At 43.2% G+C, this 14,174-nt stretch overlaps 1 protein-coding gene across 1 annotated transcript in view; it reads left to right on the top strand.

Annotated features, from left to right (window-relative positions):
- Positions 1–14,174, top strand: part of CNTNAP2 (contactin associated protein 2) — a 2,292,243-nt gene that overhangs the window by 2,014,020 nt on the left and 264,049 nt on the right. Inside the window, exon 17 of the mRNA XM_019031540.4 lies at positions 1,645–1,863. Within this exon, the coding sequence (XP_018887085.3) occupies positions 1,645–1,863 (219 nt within the window). The remainder of the gene's footprint in view (positions 1–1,644; positions 1,864–14,174) is intronic.

A 14,174-nucleotide genomic window follows, 5' to 3' on the forward strand; every position in this document is an offset into this window, starting at 1 on the left:
CATGGAAACCTTGATGGAGGTCACTGGCCTGCAAGTTCAATCCAGTCCCAATGACCCATGGAGGCAGGGGCTTCTAATTTAGATGAGATATTTTTCTGAAGTGTGTGTCCAATCACCACAGGTGTTGAAATGAAAGTTATCTCGCTAACGACATGAAGGATCAAAATTCCTTGGTACAGTTAGGTTGATTAAATTGAGCTCTGTGTCTAATATCCCTGTAGCTCAATAAAGTTAATGCAGCTTTCCAAGGGGCCCAACACAGAGGCAGGGAACAGTCTAGGTCCTGAGAGAATCTGGCCTACCATGGTTTCTAAATTAGAAGTTTGATTGCTTGTGACATCGTCTTAAAATGGTACCAGCCAAAAGAAGCTGTATTTTCCATTAGCCCAGGAAAAAAAAATGACAGATATTTAATTAAACTGCTTAGAGATTAGGTGGAAGGCTTATTGATGGATAGAGGGGCTGAATATCTTTATAAGCAAAGTTAGGCACTGGTGTGCCACATCTTTAATGTTGAAAAGAATTCACCCAGCCTAAAGGAGCTGAAGGTGTGTGTGCTGCTTCAGCCTGAAGCTGCCTCTCCTGTCAATCACAAGAAAAAATATACATTTAAAAAGCTTGTTTATAAAGCACTAGGTGGTCACTGAGGAACTTAACATAAAATATAAAATGTGAAATTAGAAAGCTACTTATAGCTAAAGTTAATAAAGCAACCACCCAATCCATTTGCCAATTGTTGAGAGGTGACTAATTGCAGAGGAAGGTTGATTTGGAGGTGATCTCTAAAAAAAAGAATAATTTGTGGTCAGTGCTAGAGGGTAGGTTATGAGAAGGAGCCTACATCCCAGATGGGGAATAATCAAGGTTTGCAACAGATGATGTACGATAGGGATTATTCTCCAGAAATATTGTGCTACCTTTTGGGTAGGCACAGGTGGTTGTGAAATGTAGGTCACCCTCATTACACCAACAATAGGTCACCGTCATTACACCAACAATTCAAGGGTCCCCAACTTTCAACAGAGTATAAAGATCAATGAAATCAAGTTTCATAAATTCCCCCCAAAGCAGTAGCTCTCAACTCTAGCTATGTGTTAACATTTCCTGGGGAGTTTTTTTAAAATACCAGTGCCAACTCTTGACCAACTGAGTCCAAATCTCGGGACACAGGTATTTCAAGAGACTCCAGGTGACTATGAATCACTTCCCAAGGAGCTACTTACTGAAAAGGTAAATCGTATGTGGAATTAGAAGATATCAAGCTCTGAAATCTGACAAACCTTGGTTCAGTTCGTGACTCCACTAACTTACTGAATCTAAGACACTCAACATGCGCTGACTTCTCCAGACTTCAGTCTCCTTATCTGGAGAGGGTCAATGATGGTCACATCTTGGAAGGCTTCTAAAATTAAATAAGGAAATAAATATATACCTGGCACATAGACCCCCCAAAACACCCTTGGTTATTAATGGTTAGTGATTGACATTTTATCCTTCTTCCATTGATTTTGCCATCCACCTTTGTAGGACGTGACAGGCTTAGATGATTTTTCCTCTCCCTGCTTTGTTTGTCGTCTAGAATTTACTGCTATTTGGTATCTGGGAGAAAAATACTCATGTCTTTCATGCTTTCTGCTCCTCCAGCTGCCACAGAAGTGTCCTTTTCATTTGATGTGGGAAATGGGCCAGTAGAGATTGTAGTGAGGTCACCAACCCCTCTCAACGATGACCAGTGGCACCGGGTCACTGCAGAGAGGAATGTCAAGCAGGCCAGCCTACAGGTGGACCGGCTACCCCAGCAGATCCGCAAGGCCCCAACAGAAGGCCACACCCGCCTGGAGCTCTACAGCCAGTTATTTGTGGGTAAGTAATGGAAAGGTAACCATGGCTTCCCTCTGTTGATTTTTAAGAGCCTGCACAATACAAAAAAAAAAAAATCAGCCTATGCAAGGTTTGATATAGAGATCCTTCCAAAAGTAAAGGTGTTGGCCTCTTGTAGTCTCCTTCAAGACAGAATGGAATAAGGAAGAAGTTTCAGGAGACCTAGATCTTGTTCCACTTCCACTCTTGGGAGCTCACTGTCCTCAGCTATAAAATCAGAGTGCAGGCTGAGACATCTCTCAGGTCTCTCTAATATCTGCAATTTTAGGTTTATGGTTTTAGAAGTGTATAAAGTTATTTGATCATTTGGGGCACTTGTAACTGTGTGGAAGGAAAGGAAGGAAGGAAGGAAGAAAGGAAGGAAGGGAGGGAGGGAGGGAAGGAGGGAGGGAGGGAGGAAATGGGCTAAGTTCAGATTTTTTTGAAATGATAAATATAAAGCCATTCCTTTCTTGCCTATTCTCAAGGTTCTAGGCAGAGAAAGATTTAGACTTTTCCTGACATAGGAAAAAAGATCAGTACAAAAAAGAAATTTAAACAGATCAAAAAGTTAAACTACCTGTGCAAGAAGTGGATCCAGCCACCCAGTCTAACCTTTTTCACCTGTCTTTCTGCTACTGACATATTTCAGATGAACCTAAAATTACTTCAGATTCATACCTGCTTCCCATGGCTAGTTGAATTTTAAATTTTGTTTTTGAGAATATTCATATGTTAGGAAATTAGCAACTTTTCCTCTGTTGAATGAAAAAAAGAAGTGAGTTTGAAGGACTTTGTGGATGCATCATCTTAGACCCCTCTCTAGGGCGTCAATTGATCAGTGCAGTCAACTGTGGAAGTCTCAGACAAAGCAAGATAAGAATGTGACCTGGTTGCTGTTCATATTCATAACACCTGCCACTTGGGCTCCACCCTACGTTAGAGCCTCACTGAGAGCCAGTTAATTTTAACAAGGGGCAGAGTCCCCACAGTGTCTTTCATAGTTGTGTTGGGAAGCTTGAAGAGCAGTAGAATGTCATTAAAGGAAAGGTAAAATTAGATCTCCATTCGTTTTGTGTGATGTCGGCCAACTACAAAACAAAGGTGTGAGTCAATGAGCTTTGAAAGTGAGACTGACTTTTAACAACCACATCAGCTGGGGCTATAAAAGAGTTATAGATTTAGAAATAAAGTATTTCCTAATTACAACTGGAAATCAGCCCTTTCCAAATCCTTCCCTCAAGTTATAGATCACAAAATTACACGTTATTTTTTAATTAGCTAAATATCAGGTCCATTGATCCCTGCTGAGCACAGTGAAGAAATTTCACTTCATCAACATGTGTGGCTCAGATTAGCTAGGACAAGTTTCTTCCTAATACTGTTAATTCTGAACATGCTGGGTAGATTCTATCTGGTTTTCATCATAACAGGTGACCCTACTTGACTCAACTTCTCGTTTTTTTGACCCTGCCCCTGGATATAGAAGTCCAACTTTAGTTTTGTTCCTTTCTGTTGGCTAACTGTGGCTGTGTGTAAGAATTTTGAAGACCTAGTAAGGTTGTAAAATGAAGAGATGGAAGAGTATTTATTATGGTCTTGGAAGGAACGTCAATTCACTTAAAGAAGGTGATCCAATAATAACTTAAGAAAAGAGCAAGGGCCTGAGATCAGAATTCTACAGAACCATGGAATATAAGGGATAACCAGAAAAAGAATATCTCAGGAAGAATGAAGAGGAATAGAAATAAGGAAAATTAGGAGAGAGTAATGTCACAAGAGGAGGAGGATTTGATTAAAAAGGTAATGGCAAATAATATCAAGCACCATGAGTAAAATAAGGCTAGAAATGTGCGTGTGTGTGTGTTTTGAGATGGAGTCTCATCCTGTGGCCAGGCTGGAGTGCAATGGTGTGTTCTCAACTCACAACTCACTGCAACCTCCGCCTCCTGGGTTCAGGTGATTCTCCTGCCTCAGCCTCCTGAGTAGCTGGGACTACAAGTGCATGCCAGTATGCCCAGCAAATTTTTGTATTTTTAGTAGAGAAGGGGTTTCACCATGTTGGCCAGGCTGGTCTCAAACTCCTGACCTCAGGTGATCCACCCACCTCAGCCTCCCAAAATGCTGGGATTACAGGCATGAGCCATCACTCCTGGCCTGTGTTGTTTTAATTTAGCAATTGTAAAACCATTGATGACCGCAGAAACAGAAATTTCAGAACAGGAGGCTGATATGATGAGTCAGCAATTTCTTTTGACTAGAAAATAGTCTCTAGTCCCAGTTTCTAATTCCTGTCACCTTAAAGGGAGGCACAAGGCACATCTCTCAGATATGAGCTACTTTAGCCAATTTGTGAAATATTGTTCGGCAATAGAAGTCTACCTCAGGTGAAGTGAGAGGGGTTGTTACAAAAGAAAAAAGGGATGGCCACGGTGGCTCACGCCTGTAATCCCAGCAATTTGGGAGGCCGAGGCAGGCGGATCATAAGTTCGGGAGTTCGAGACCATCCTGGCCAATATAGTGAAACCCTGTCTCTATTTAAAAATACAAAAAATTAGGGCTGGGCGCAGTGGCTCACGCCCGTAATCCCAGCACTTTGGGAGGCTGAGGCAGGTGGATCACGAGGTCAGGAGATCCTGACCATCCTGGCTAACACGGTGAAACCCCATCTCTACTAAAAATACAAAAAATTAGCCAGGCATGGTGGCGGGTGCCTGTAGTCCCAGCTACTCAGGAGGCTGAGGCAGGAGAATGGTGTGAACCCGGGAGGCAGAGCTTGCAGTGAGCCGAGATCGCGCCACTGTACTCCAGCCTGGGAGATAGAGTGAGACTCCGTCTCAGAAAAAAAAAACAAGACTCTAAAACTAACACCTAGTTCAACAGCTATGAATTTCTGGAGCCACTCATCTCCAAACTATTCAGTTAGAATTTAGGGACTTGGGTGTTAGTCTCAGTTCACCTCTAATATAAAAGCATTTTCTTGACCAAGTATGACCATCTTCCCTCTCTGAGTATCTTCTATTTCTATGTTTTGTTTGTTTGTTTGTTTGTTTTACATGGAGTCTTGTTCTGTTGCCCAGGCTGGAGTACAGTGGCATGATCGTGGCTTACTGCAGCCTCAACCTCCCAGGCTCAAGGGATCCTCCCACCTCAGTCCCCAAGTCGCTGGGACTATAGGCTCATGCCACCATGCCTGGCATGAGGTCTCCCTGTGTTGCCCAGGCTGATCTCAAACTCCTGGGCTCAAGTGATCCTTCTACCTCAGCCTCCCAAAGGGCCGGAATTACAGGCATGAGCCACCATGCCTGGCCTCTTCCAATATTAGACATTTTTTATTACATGCTTGGTAATGATTGAACAATACCAGGGTTGCCAAGTGGTCAGTCTTCTCACAATGGTGTGTGGTTAACAATATGGTCTTTGACTACCACCTCTGCCTCTTGCCAATTGAGAAACCACTGACAAATTGCTTAATATTTCTGTGTTAATTAGGAATACAGCTCCTACACCACAGTATTAAATGAGATATTCCATGCTAAGCACTCAGGAGAGTGCCTCGCCTAGGGCCCATAATTATTATCATTATTATTAATAATAGTAGTAGTAGTAGTATTTGAGACAGGGTCTTTCTCTGTCATCCAGGCTGGAGTAAAGTGGCGTGATCTCAGCTCACTGCAACCTCTGCCTCCCAGGTTCAAGTGATTCTCCTCTCTCAGCCTCCTGCGTAGCTGGGATTACAGGCATGTGCCACCATGACTGGCTAATTTTGTACAGAAAGGGTTTCACCATGTTGGCCAGGCTGGTCTCAGACCCCTGACCTCAAGTGATCTGCCCGCCTCAGCCTCTCAAAGTGCTGGGATTACAGGCATGAGCCACTAAGCCCAGCAGGTCCATTCTCATTAAATGTGAGTTTCTTTTTCCTTTACTATCCTTTACCTTTTACTCCCTTTATTTTCTTCTTCCTCCATGTAATAGTTACCCTTCTCTTAAAGAAGCCTCTTTCAATGGGCTTATTACTTCTTTCTTGAAATATTGACTTGAAATGTGATCACTTCCACTCACCAACCCTACAGGAAAGCTCACATGCAGAGATGTCCCTCAATATTCAGAATTATTCTGCTAGTCCTCAGCTTACCTGCAGAGGCCACAGAGCAGCAAACTAAGGCCCAAGGATTTTTTCACAGTCAGCCAAGAAATCAGGAGTTCATCTGAAAACATCACACCAGCATCCCTGCAACAGCTAAGATATGTGACAGAATGGCCCAAGAGCTCCACCTAGGTTCTGGAAGGAAGGGCTTTCATACAACTTAAAGCTGAAACAGATTGAAAATAGTTCTTGGCTTTGCACACAGAGCTCTACAGAAGGCCACCTTCCACCCGCTTACCTGTGTTAATGTAATTGCCTGAAGGGTTTTTCTTGCCCGCTACACAGGTAAACCAAATTCACTGAGACAATGTTATTGCAGTAAATAAAGCGTTTAATTAGCACAAGGACAGCCAAGCAGAAGGACTGAAGTTATTACTCAAATCAGCCTCTGTGAGGACTCAGAGGCTAGGGTTTTTAAGGACAATTTGGTGGGCAGGGGGCTAGAGAATGGGTGTTGCTGATTGGTTGGAGATGAAATCATAGGGGTGTGGAAAATTGTCCTCATGTGCTGAGTCTGCCTCAGGGTGACAGCCACAGAACTGGTTGAGTTCTGCATCCCAAGTCTGGATGGAGGCAGGTGGTTTCCAGAATGCAAAAATCTGAAAAAAAAATCTCAAAAGACCAATCTTAAGTTCTACAATAGTGATGTTATCTAAAAAAGCAACTGAGGAAGCCACAAATCTTGTGACCTCTGGCCACATGACTCCTGAGCATTAACGGATTCTAGAAACTACACCTACATTTTAACAGAGTTCAGGCCTCTCCCATAATTCTAATCTCATGGCCTTTCATTGGTTTTACAAAGGCGGTTTCAATCTTCCAGCCAGGAGGGAACCAGTTTTAAGGAGGGACAATTATCATCCTTGCTTTAAAGCTAAACTCTAGCCGGGCACGGCGGCTCACGTCTGTAATCCCAGCACTTTGGGAGGCCGAGATGGGGGGATCACGAAGTCAGGAGATCGAGACCATCCTGGCTAACACGGTGAAACCCCGTCTCTACTAAAAATACAAAAAAATTAGCCAGGTGTAGTGGCAGGCGCCTGTAGTCCCAGCTACTCGGGAGGCTGAGGCAGAAGAATGGCATGAACCCGGGAGGCGGAGCTTGCAGTGAACCGAGATCGCGCCACTGCACTCCAGCTTGGGCGACTGAGCAAGACTCCGTCTCAAAAAAAAAAAAAAAAAAAAAAAAAAAAAAAGCTAAACTCTAAACCAAATACCTCCCATGGTTAGTTTAGCCTGACCTATGCCCAGGAAGGAGCAAGGACAGCCAGGCTGTGAGGCTAGAAGCAGGACAGAGTCAGCCATGCTAGACTTTTCTTGCTGTGTGATCTTTGCAAAGGTGGTGTCATTAGCGAGGCCAGGCTCACACGTCCTTTTGCAAAGTAACCGAAAAAAAAAAAAAACAGAGAAGACACAGTTCACCTCACTGCACATCTAAAATATAATTAGAAGCTGTCATCCCAAAAGGGTTAACACAGGTCTTTTGGAAGTTGTAAGAATCCAGAGATTATTCTGGTTTAATCGAAAAGTAACAAATACATTTAAAAACTAAGAGACACAGAAAGAAAAAAAGCACTTGCTGGTATTTGTCTGAAAAGTGCAGGAAACTTTTCCCATTTTTTGATCCAAAATGAGTGACCAGCATATGACGAGCTCCCTGGATGGCCCAGCAGAAGCACTTAAGCCACATGTTGATCTGAAGCCTCAGCCAGCCCAGGTGTTCGGACCTGAGCTGTCCGTGGGCCAGATTTTTCTTAGGAGGTGGAGAAAGCAAACAAGCTCATGGTCATTGTCTAAGCATGAACAATGCCAGGCTGGATTGAGCAAAGCCCTCTTTGGCAGAGACATACAAGGAGTTTGGAGTCCTGACAGCTGATAGCAGCAGCAGGAGTGGGAGAAGGCAAGATATCTGCTGGGCCCCCAGCCTGGGAGGCTGGCTGCCAGCCCAGGGCATGGCCAGGAGCTGGCAAGCAAACACCACTGCGGGGAGCCAAGCAGGCTGTTCAGGTCAGGGAGCTAGGACAGGGTTAGCATGCAGCAAGCTAGACACTAGCCAGAGCATGCAACTGCTCTTGGCAGTCACTAAGGGAGGAGGTCAGAGTTACAAGATCTGGAGGCCACTTCAGACAGCTTCAGGAAGAAGTCAAGCTCCTAAGTGGCTCTTTGACAGAGGCTAGGTCATCTTAACTCATGACAAATGTCCATGCTCAATTTACTTGGCTCTGGCCTCTTCTGATATCTCTCTAGAGGTTAAAGGGAACCATCTCTTTTGTGCAGTCCAAAAAGGAGTTGAAAAATCACCCTCAGTGCTTCAAGCTCTTTTGCGTTGGGCAGAAAGCCTGACTGAGACTCAGTGGAAGGCACGCTGTCTTCAGGAGGACTCAGAGACTACCTGAGAGTGGGGAAGCCCGCAGCCTCTTCTTCCTCTGACAGTTTGTCTATCAGGAGACTTTTTTCTCCTGGGTGGCAACCTGAGTTTGTGGAAGAGTTGAGGTTTATTAAATGGACGTATAAGCAACTACAGACTGAAATGTTATAACCATTCTCTGAGTCCAACCTCCCCAAATTCTAAAATACAGCTTGTTTGGTCAGCTGCTCCTCATACTCTCTGTATTCCAAAATCGCAAGTGGATCATTCCGGTGCCATCTGAAATGCAGTATCATTGAGAGACCAAAGAGAAAATCGCATTTGTGTGTAAAGGAGAAAAATAGAATTCTAATAATGAAATTCACCCAAATCTATGTATGAATAAAATGGTTATTTCTCATATCTAAGAAATTGGTAATAAAAAATATACAACTCAGGCCGGGCACGGTGGCTCACACCTGTAATTTCAGCACTTTGGAATGCTAAGGCAGGCAGATCACCTGAAGTCAGGAGTTTGAGACCAGTCTGACCAACATGGTGAAATTCCATCTTTACTAAAGATACAAAAATTACTCAGGCATGCTGGCGGGTGCCTGTAATCCCAGCTACTTGGGAAGCTGAGGCAGGAGAATAGCTTGAACCCAGTGGGCAGAGGTCACAGTGAGCCAAGATCGTGCCACTACACTCCAGCCTGGGTGACAGAGTGAGACCGCATCTCAAAAAAAAAAAAAATGTACAACTCAAATTGCAGGAATTATAACCTAGAGAATGTGTGCCTGCCCCTGTTTCCTGCAAACCTGCCTCAAAAGCAACCACGAGAATGCTGACTGAGACACCCCGGTGAACCCCAGAGCCACGTGCTTCCCATGCTTCCCCTCAATGAGTCCACACGAGTCTATAACATAGATAACATTGCTAATTCTTGTTTTATTCTCACATTAAAGATTAGTTGACTTACCGAAGGTCGTGCATTTAGGAAGAGACAGAGATGGGATTTGGTACCAGACAGTCTGACTCCAAAGACTCAGCGCTTTAATCATTCCTCTTGTCAAAGCAAAAATTGCACTGGGCAAAGTTGAACAGGCAAGGAAGATCTTCATCCAGGGCTGTTGCGACAGGGTAGAGAAGCCAGAATGCAGTCGAGCTCGCCTCCACTTCAGCTAAAGGCAGGAGAATTTTGTTTCTTTATTTTGATTTTTTTGTTTTTTTTTTTTATTTCACTAAAATACAATGGGAAAGTTTTTAAGAGCTGGGATAGAAGGGATCATAGGGTGTCTGTGTTTGCTAATTGGCTCTACCCAAAGGAAAAGTAAACTTTCACAACTTGGAGCCAGGTATCCTCTGAAGTTAGGCTCCCACCCTCCCGTGGAGGGGAGACAGGGTGCTATTTTCCTTGACAATTACCATTTCAAAGAGATGACTCCCAAGTTTTTGAAAAAGCCATTCCTGGGTTGTAAAACTGGCAAACAGCTTTTTAAAAAATTTACATCTCAAAAGGGCAGAGAAAGAATTAACAATAACAAGTTTTCTAAAGTAAGTGCTCTTGAAAAGCGAGGTCAGGGGTCCAGGGTGGAACGGACGGGTCCTATGTAAAGTTTAGTCAAGCTGAAGGCAAAGTTCAGGCCCTCTTGGTCAGTCTATACCAGCGTCCCCTGGCTGAGATGACCCTGTGGCCCAGAGGGCATGTGGAAAAGTGCGGTGACACTGGGTGCTCCCAAAGCTTCCCACAACGTGCAGGAGAATCCATCCCAAGGAAGATTTGCAGGCCCCACATGCAATACCGGCCCCCTGTGGAGCACTCTCCCAGTTATGGAGTCTATGGGAGAGACTGAAGTTGACAGGCAGTGGTGAGGCTGGGCATCAGGCAGCCCTGGCTGGTATTATGCAGATGATAAAGTCGCCATGGCAAAGATCTAGGCCTGCAGAGAGCCACTGTCAGACGCAAAGGGTTTGGTTTAACGAGAATTTCATGCAAAAGCACTCTTCTCAGGGAATGAGACTTCTTAGTTGACAGTCTCTATGACATGGAAATAATGTTTTGTTTTTTTTGTTTTGTTTTGTTTTGTTTTTAGTTCCTTTGGTAAAGCTTTTATAAAGTCGTCAAAGTCAGCATGGATCTCTAAGTCTCGGACACATTCTTCGGGGCTTTGCAGACTCAGCAGCATGTTTCCTGCTCTCCTTCCTGAAATACTTTCTTCCCACGGATTCCACAGTCGTGTGCTGTCCTGCTTATTTTTCCTACCAAGCTGGCCATCACTTAGTCTCTCCTGCATTCTCTCCTTCCTCCGCTTGACCACTAAGCGTTGCAGTGTCACAGAGCCTTCCTGTCTTCTCATCCGAATATTGTCTTGGATGATCTCATTCAGCCCACCATCCAATGGCTTCTGATAATAATCTGTGCCAATGTCTCTCAAATTTAAATCTCCAGGTCTCTCTTCTCTCAGGAACTCTAGATCCACTTATCCTACTTTCTACTTTGTGTTTCAACTTAGATATTAAATGGGCATCTTAGAATAAACATGATGGGAAAGAACTCTTGATGCCTCCTGGAAATTTGTTCCTCCAAAAGCCCTCCCCATCTCAGTAGGTGGCATCACCATCTAATCCACCCATCCACCCTAAATTTGGAGTTACCCTTGATTTCCTTCTTCCCTTTCTTTCTTCTCTTTCCCTCATCGCTTCCTGTCCAATAGTAAGCCATGTGAGTCTACCTCCAGACTGTCCCTCAAATGCAGCTGAGGCAGGAGAATAGGGTCTGGAAGCAGGGAAGATAGGCAGATTCATGCTGACTTCTTGGAACTAAATCAAATGGGAACGCTTCAGCAATGACAGGAAGGTGAATGGCTGTGTAGCTTCACTTCATCCTCTCCATTTACTTACGCCACACACTGAGTAACATCCTTGCCATTTACATAGGGTGCATACTGAGTAAATGACTTTGTCACTTGACTTCATCTTCTTCATTTACATAGGGCATATACCAAGTAACCAATGGGAAACCTCTAGAGGGTGTTGAAACCCCAGAAAATTATTATTATTCAGAAATAAATGAATATGTTTATTTATGTGTCCTCCCCCTAGAAGGTAAGCTACATACAGCATAGACTGAGGATAAGGTCCAATAACAACTGGCCAATGGTTACCCAATAAATATTTGCTGAACAAACATTTGGATGAATAAATAAGTGATTGTGATTTTTCTGGGTTAATATCCGTATTCAAAATTAGATCATCTCCTTTCCAAAGCAAGAAGGGTTTTTCCTTATAAACTTTCTCCAGAATTCTTTTCTCAAAATGTGATGATATTTACCATCTTGGGAAATATCTTTTTACTGGGAACCACAGACTGAAATCAAGCATGACAGAAGCAGAAGCAGAAAAAAAAAAAAAAAAGTCACAGAGAAAGTCAGCATATTATGAAAGACAGCATTTCAAATCAGTCTAGAGCCTGAGCATAGTTTTCAGTCTTCCTGATATCAAATTGAGGTCTTGCCTGTTTGGCGGTAGCTGTATTGCTGGCTGGAATCCTAATGCAGAGTTTCTACCCCAACCCTTGTAACTAGTTCTTGGTTCTCTCTGGGATAGAAATAGGGAGTGATGTCATAATTAGAAACCATTGCCATACATTAAAGAGTAAATTAATTTGCTGGACAAAATCTAGCAAAAAAAAATTACTACATTGAAATCAATCGACTATATGCAAAGCAAAAATGCAAATAAAATATAGAAGCTCCTCCAAGAAATGCCTTCTCCTTCACAGCTGTTCACTACAAGGGTTACCAGCCCTCTATTCTTTTCTGAACCTGCTGGGCCACCACGCTCAGTCAGCTGCTATCTTCTCAATAGAACCATCTCCACCTACGACCCCCACAAAGGGCAAAGGATAGCCCCTTCCCACTTAACAGTTGCCATGTATGTTTTCTGCCCTTTGCCCTTTAGGGATCAAAACTAATTGACTTTTGCAATTCCAGCTACCTTTCAGTCAGAGCATTACCATAGGAAGTGAGTGACGATAGGTACAATGTTTGCGCTTTTTTTTTTTTTTTTTTGAGACAGAGTCTCCCTCTGTTACCAGGCTGAAGTGCAGTGGCACACTCTCGGCTCACTGCAACCTCCGCCTCCCGGGTTCAAGCAATTCTCCTACCTCGGCCTCCCAGGTAGCTGGGACTACAGGCACACGTCACCACACTCATCTAATTTTTGTATTTTTAGTAGAGATAGGATTTCACCATGTTGGCCAGGATGGCCTCGATCTCTCGATCTCATGATCCGCTGGCCTCAGCTTCCCAAAGTGCTAGGATTAGAGGCATGAGCCACCACGCCTGGACAATTTTTGCTTTTTTTAAAATGTGCTCCCAAATAATCAAATCAACAGTGTACTTTTAATGTCTTTTGAGCTCCCAACTAACTAAAAGATAATCTGTTAACTATATTATATGGGTAGAAACTTTACGATGAACATTCTGAACCTAAGAAGGTAAAGGTTCACCTTCTCATGTGTCACAAGGCCAAATGCTTCAGGAACTCCGGTCTTTCTTCCAACATTCTCATGGCAATTGGAATGGTCTGATGCAGAGAAGACATTTTAATGTAACGGTACCACTTTTGCAATCAATATGGAAAAATATTTTTCAACAAATAAATAATTTCTTATACAGATTTTTTATCTTTCCAATAGGGACTGAACTAAACTTCATGATAATAAATGGCAACTGTCCCACAGAAAAAGATTGTAATAAAATAAATTAGTATCAATGACACAAATATTGAAGAAGGGATAGGTCCTCACAGCCCCATAGTTCCTCCCACAGTACACTATGAGCGTGAGAAAAAAGAGGCCCACTTTTAGTATTCTGCATTCAGATAAACAGGGTCGTTTCCCATCAGACGCTTCCCTCTCATGTTTTTATCTCACAGTTTGGTTTCTGCTCCTTCGTGTTTTCAAGGCCCCCTGATGTGCAGGATATCGCGTGGGTCTCTCTTCCTTTCACGGTCCTATTGTCACATCCTGACAATGTTCCTCTTTCATTTTAATTTCATTTTATTACGTTTTATCTTCACCATTGCCAGCTTCACCCTCTCGCCATCGCCGGCACCCACTGAAACGTATTTTATGGATGCTCTTCTAGTCCCACCCTCTATATATTTGTTCCAAGTATACATATCATTGTGGAAATTCAGTGTTGTCTCTTGTGTGCCATGCTTTATATAGGTGGCATTGTACTACAGATCTCATTCTGTTTCTTACTCTCTTCCCTCTGCCTTACATTGTTAAGATCTATTTGAGTAGTTCTCTGAATACTGTGTGCATAGTGCTCCATTATGTGTATTTACCACGCATCATTTATTCTATCCCCTAATGATGAATACCTAGGTTTCCTGCAACTCTGCCACCACGAATAACCCTCCAGGGAATATATTTATGTGCATTCTCTGCCACCTGTGTGAGGACGTCCTGTGTGTGTGTGTGCCTGTGTGTGTCCCCAGAATTACTGAGTCATAGAGTATGTGTGTACCTAATTTCACTAAGCACTGCTTGACCTATCAGTTTCTGAGTATAAATTTTCAACTTTATTTACTGAATTTCTATCAATAGTTCTATCAGTGGTAGCTTCGGGTAATTGAAGTCTATTTTGCTAGTTAGATGTGTTCATGATCTTCTTGATATATTGTTCCTTGTAGCAGTATATAATTTCCATCTTTGTTCCTTATGACATTTTTTTTTTAAATCTCACAGTTTTGTTTCTGCTCTTAAAACTACTACACTGCTGGGCGCGGTGGGTCGCACCTGTAATCCCA

Source organism: Gorilla gorilla, chromosome 6, assembly GCF_029281585.2.
Source record: "Gorilla gorilla gorilla isolate KB3781 chromosome 6, NHGRI_mGorGor1-v2.1_pri, whole genome shotgun sequence".
Lineage (NCBI taxonomy): Eukaryota > Metazoa > Chordata > Mammalia > Primates > Hominidae > Gorilla > Gorilla gorilla.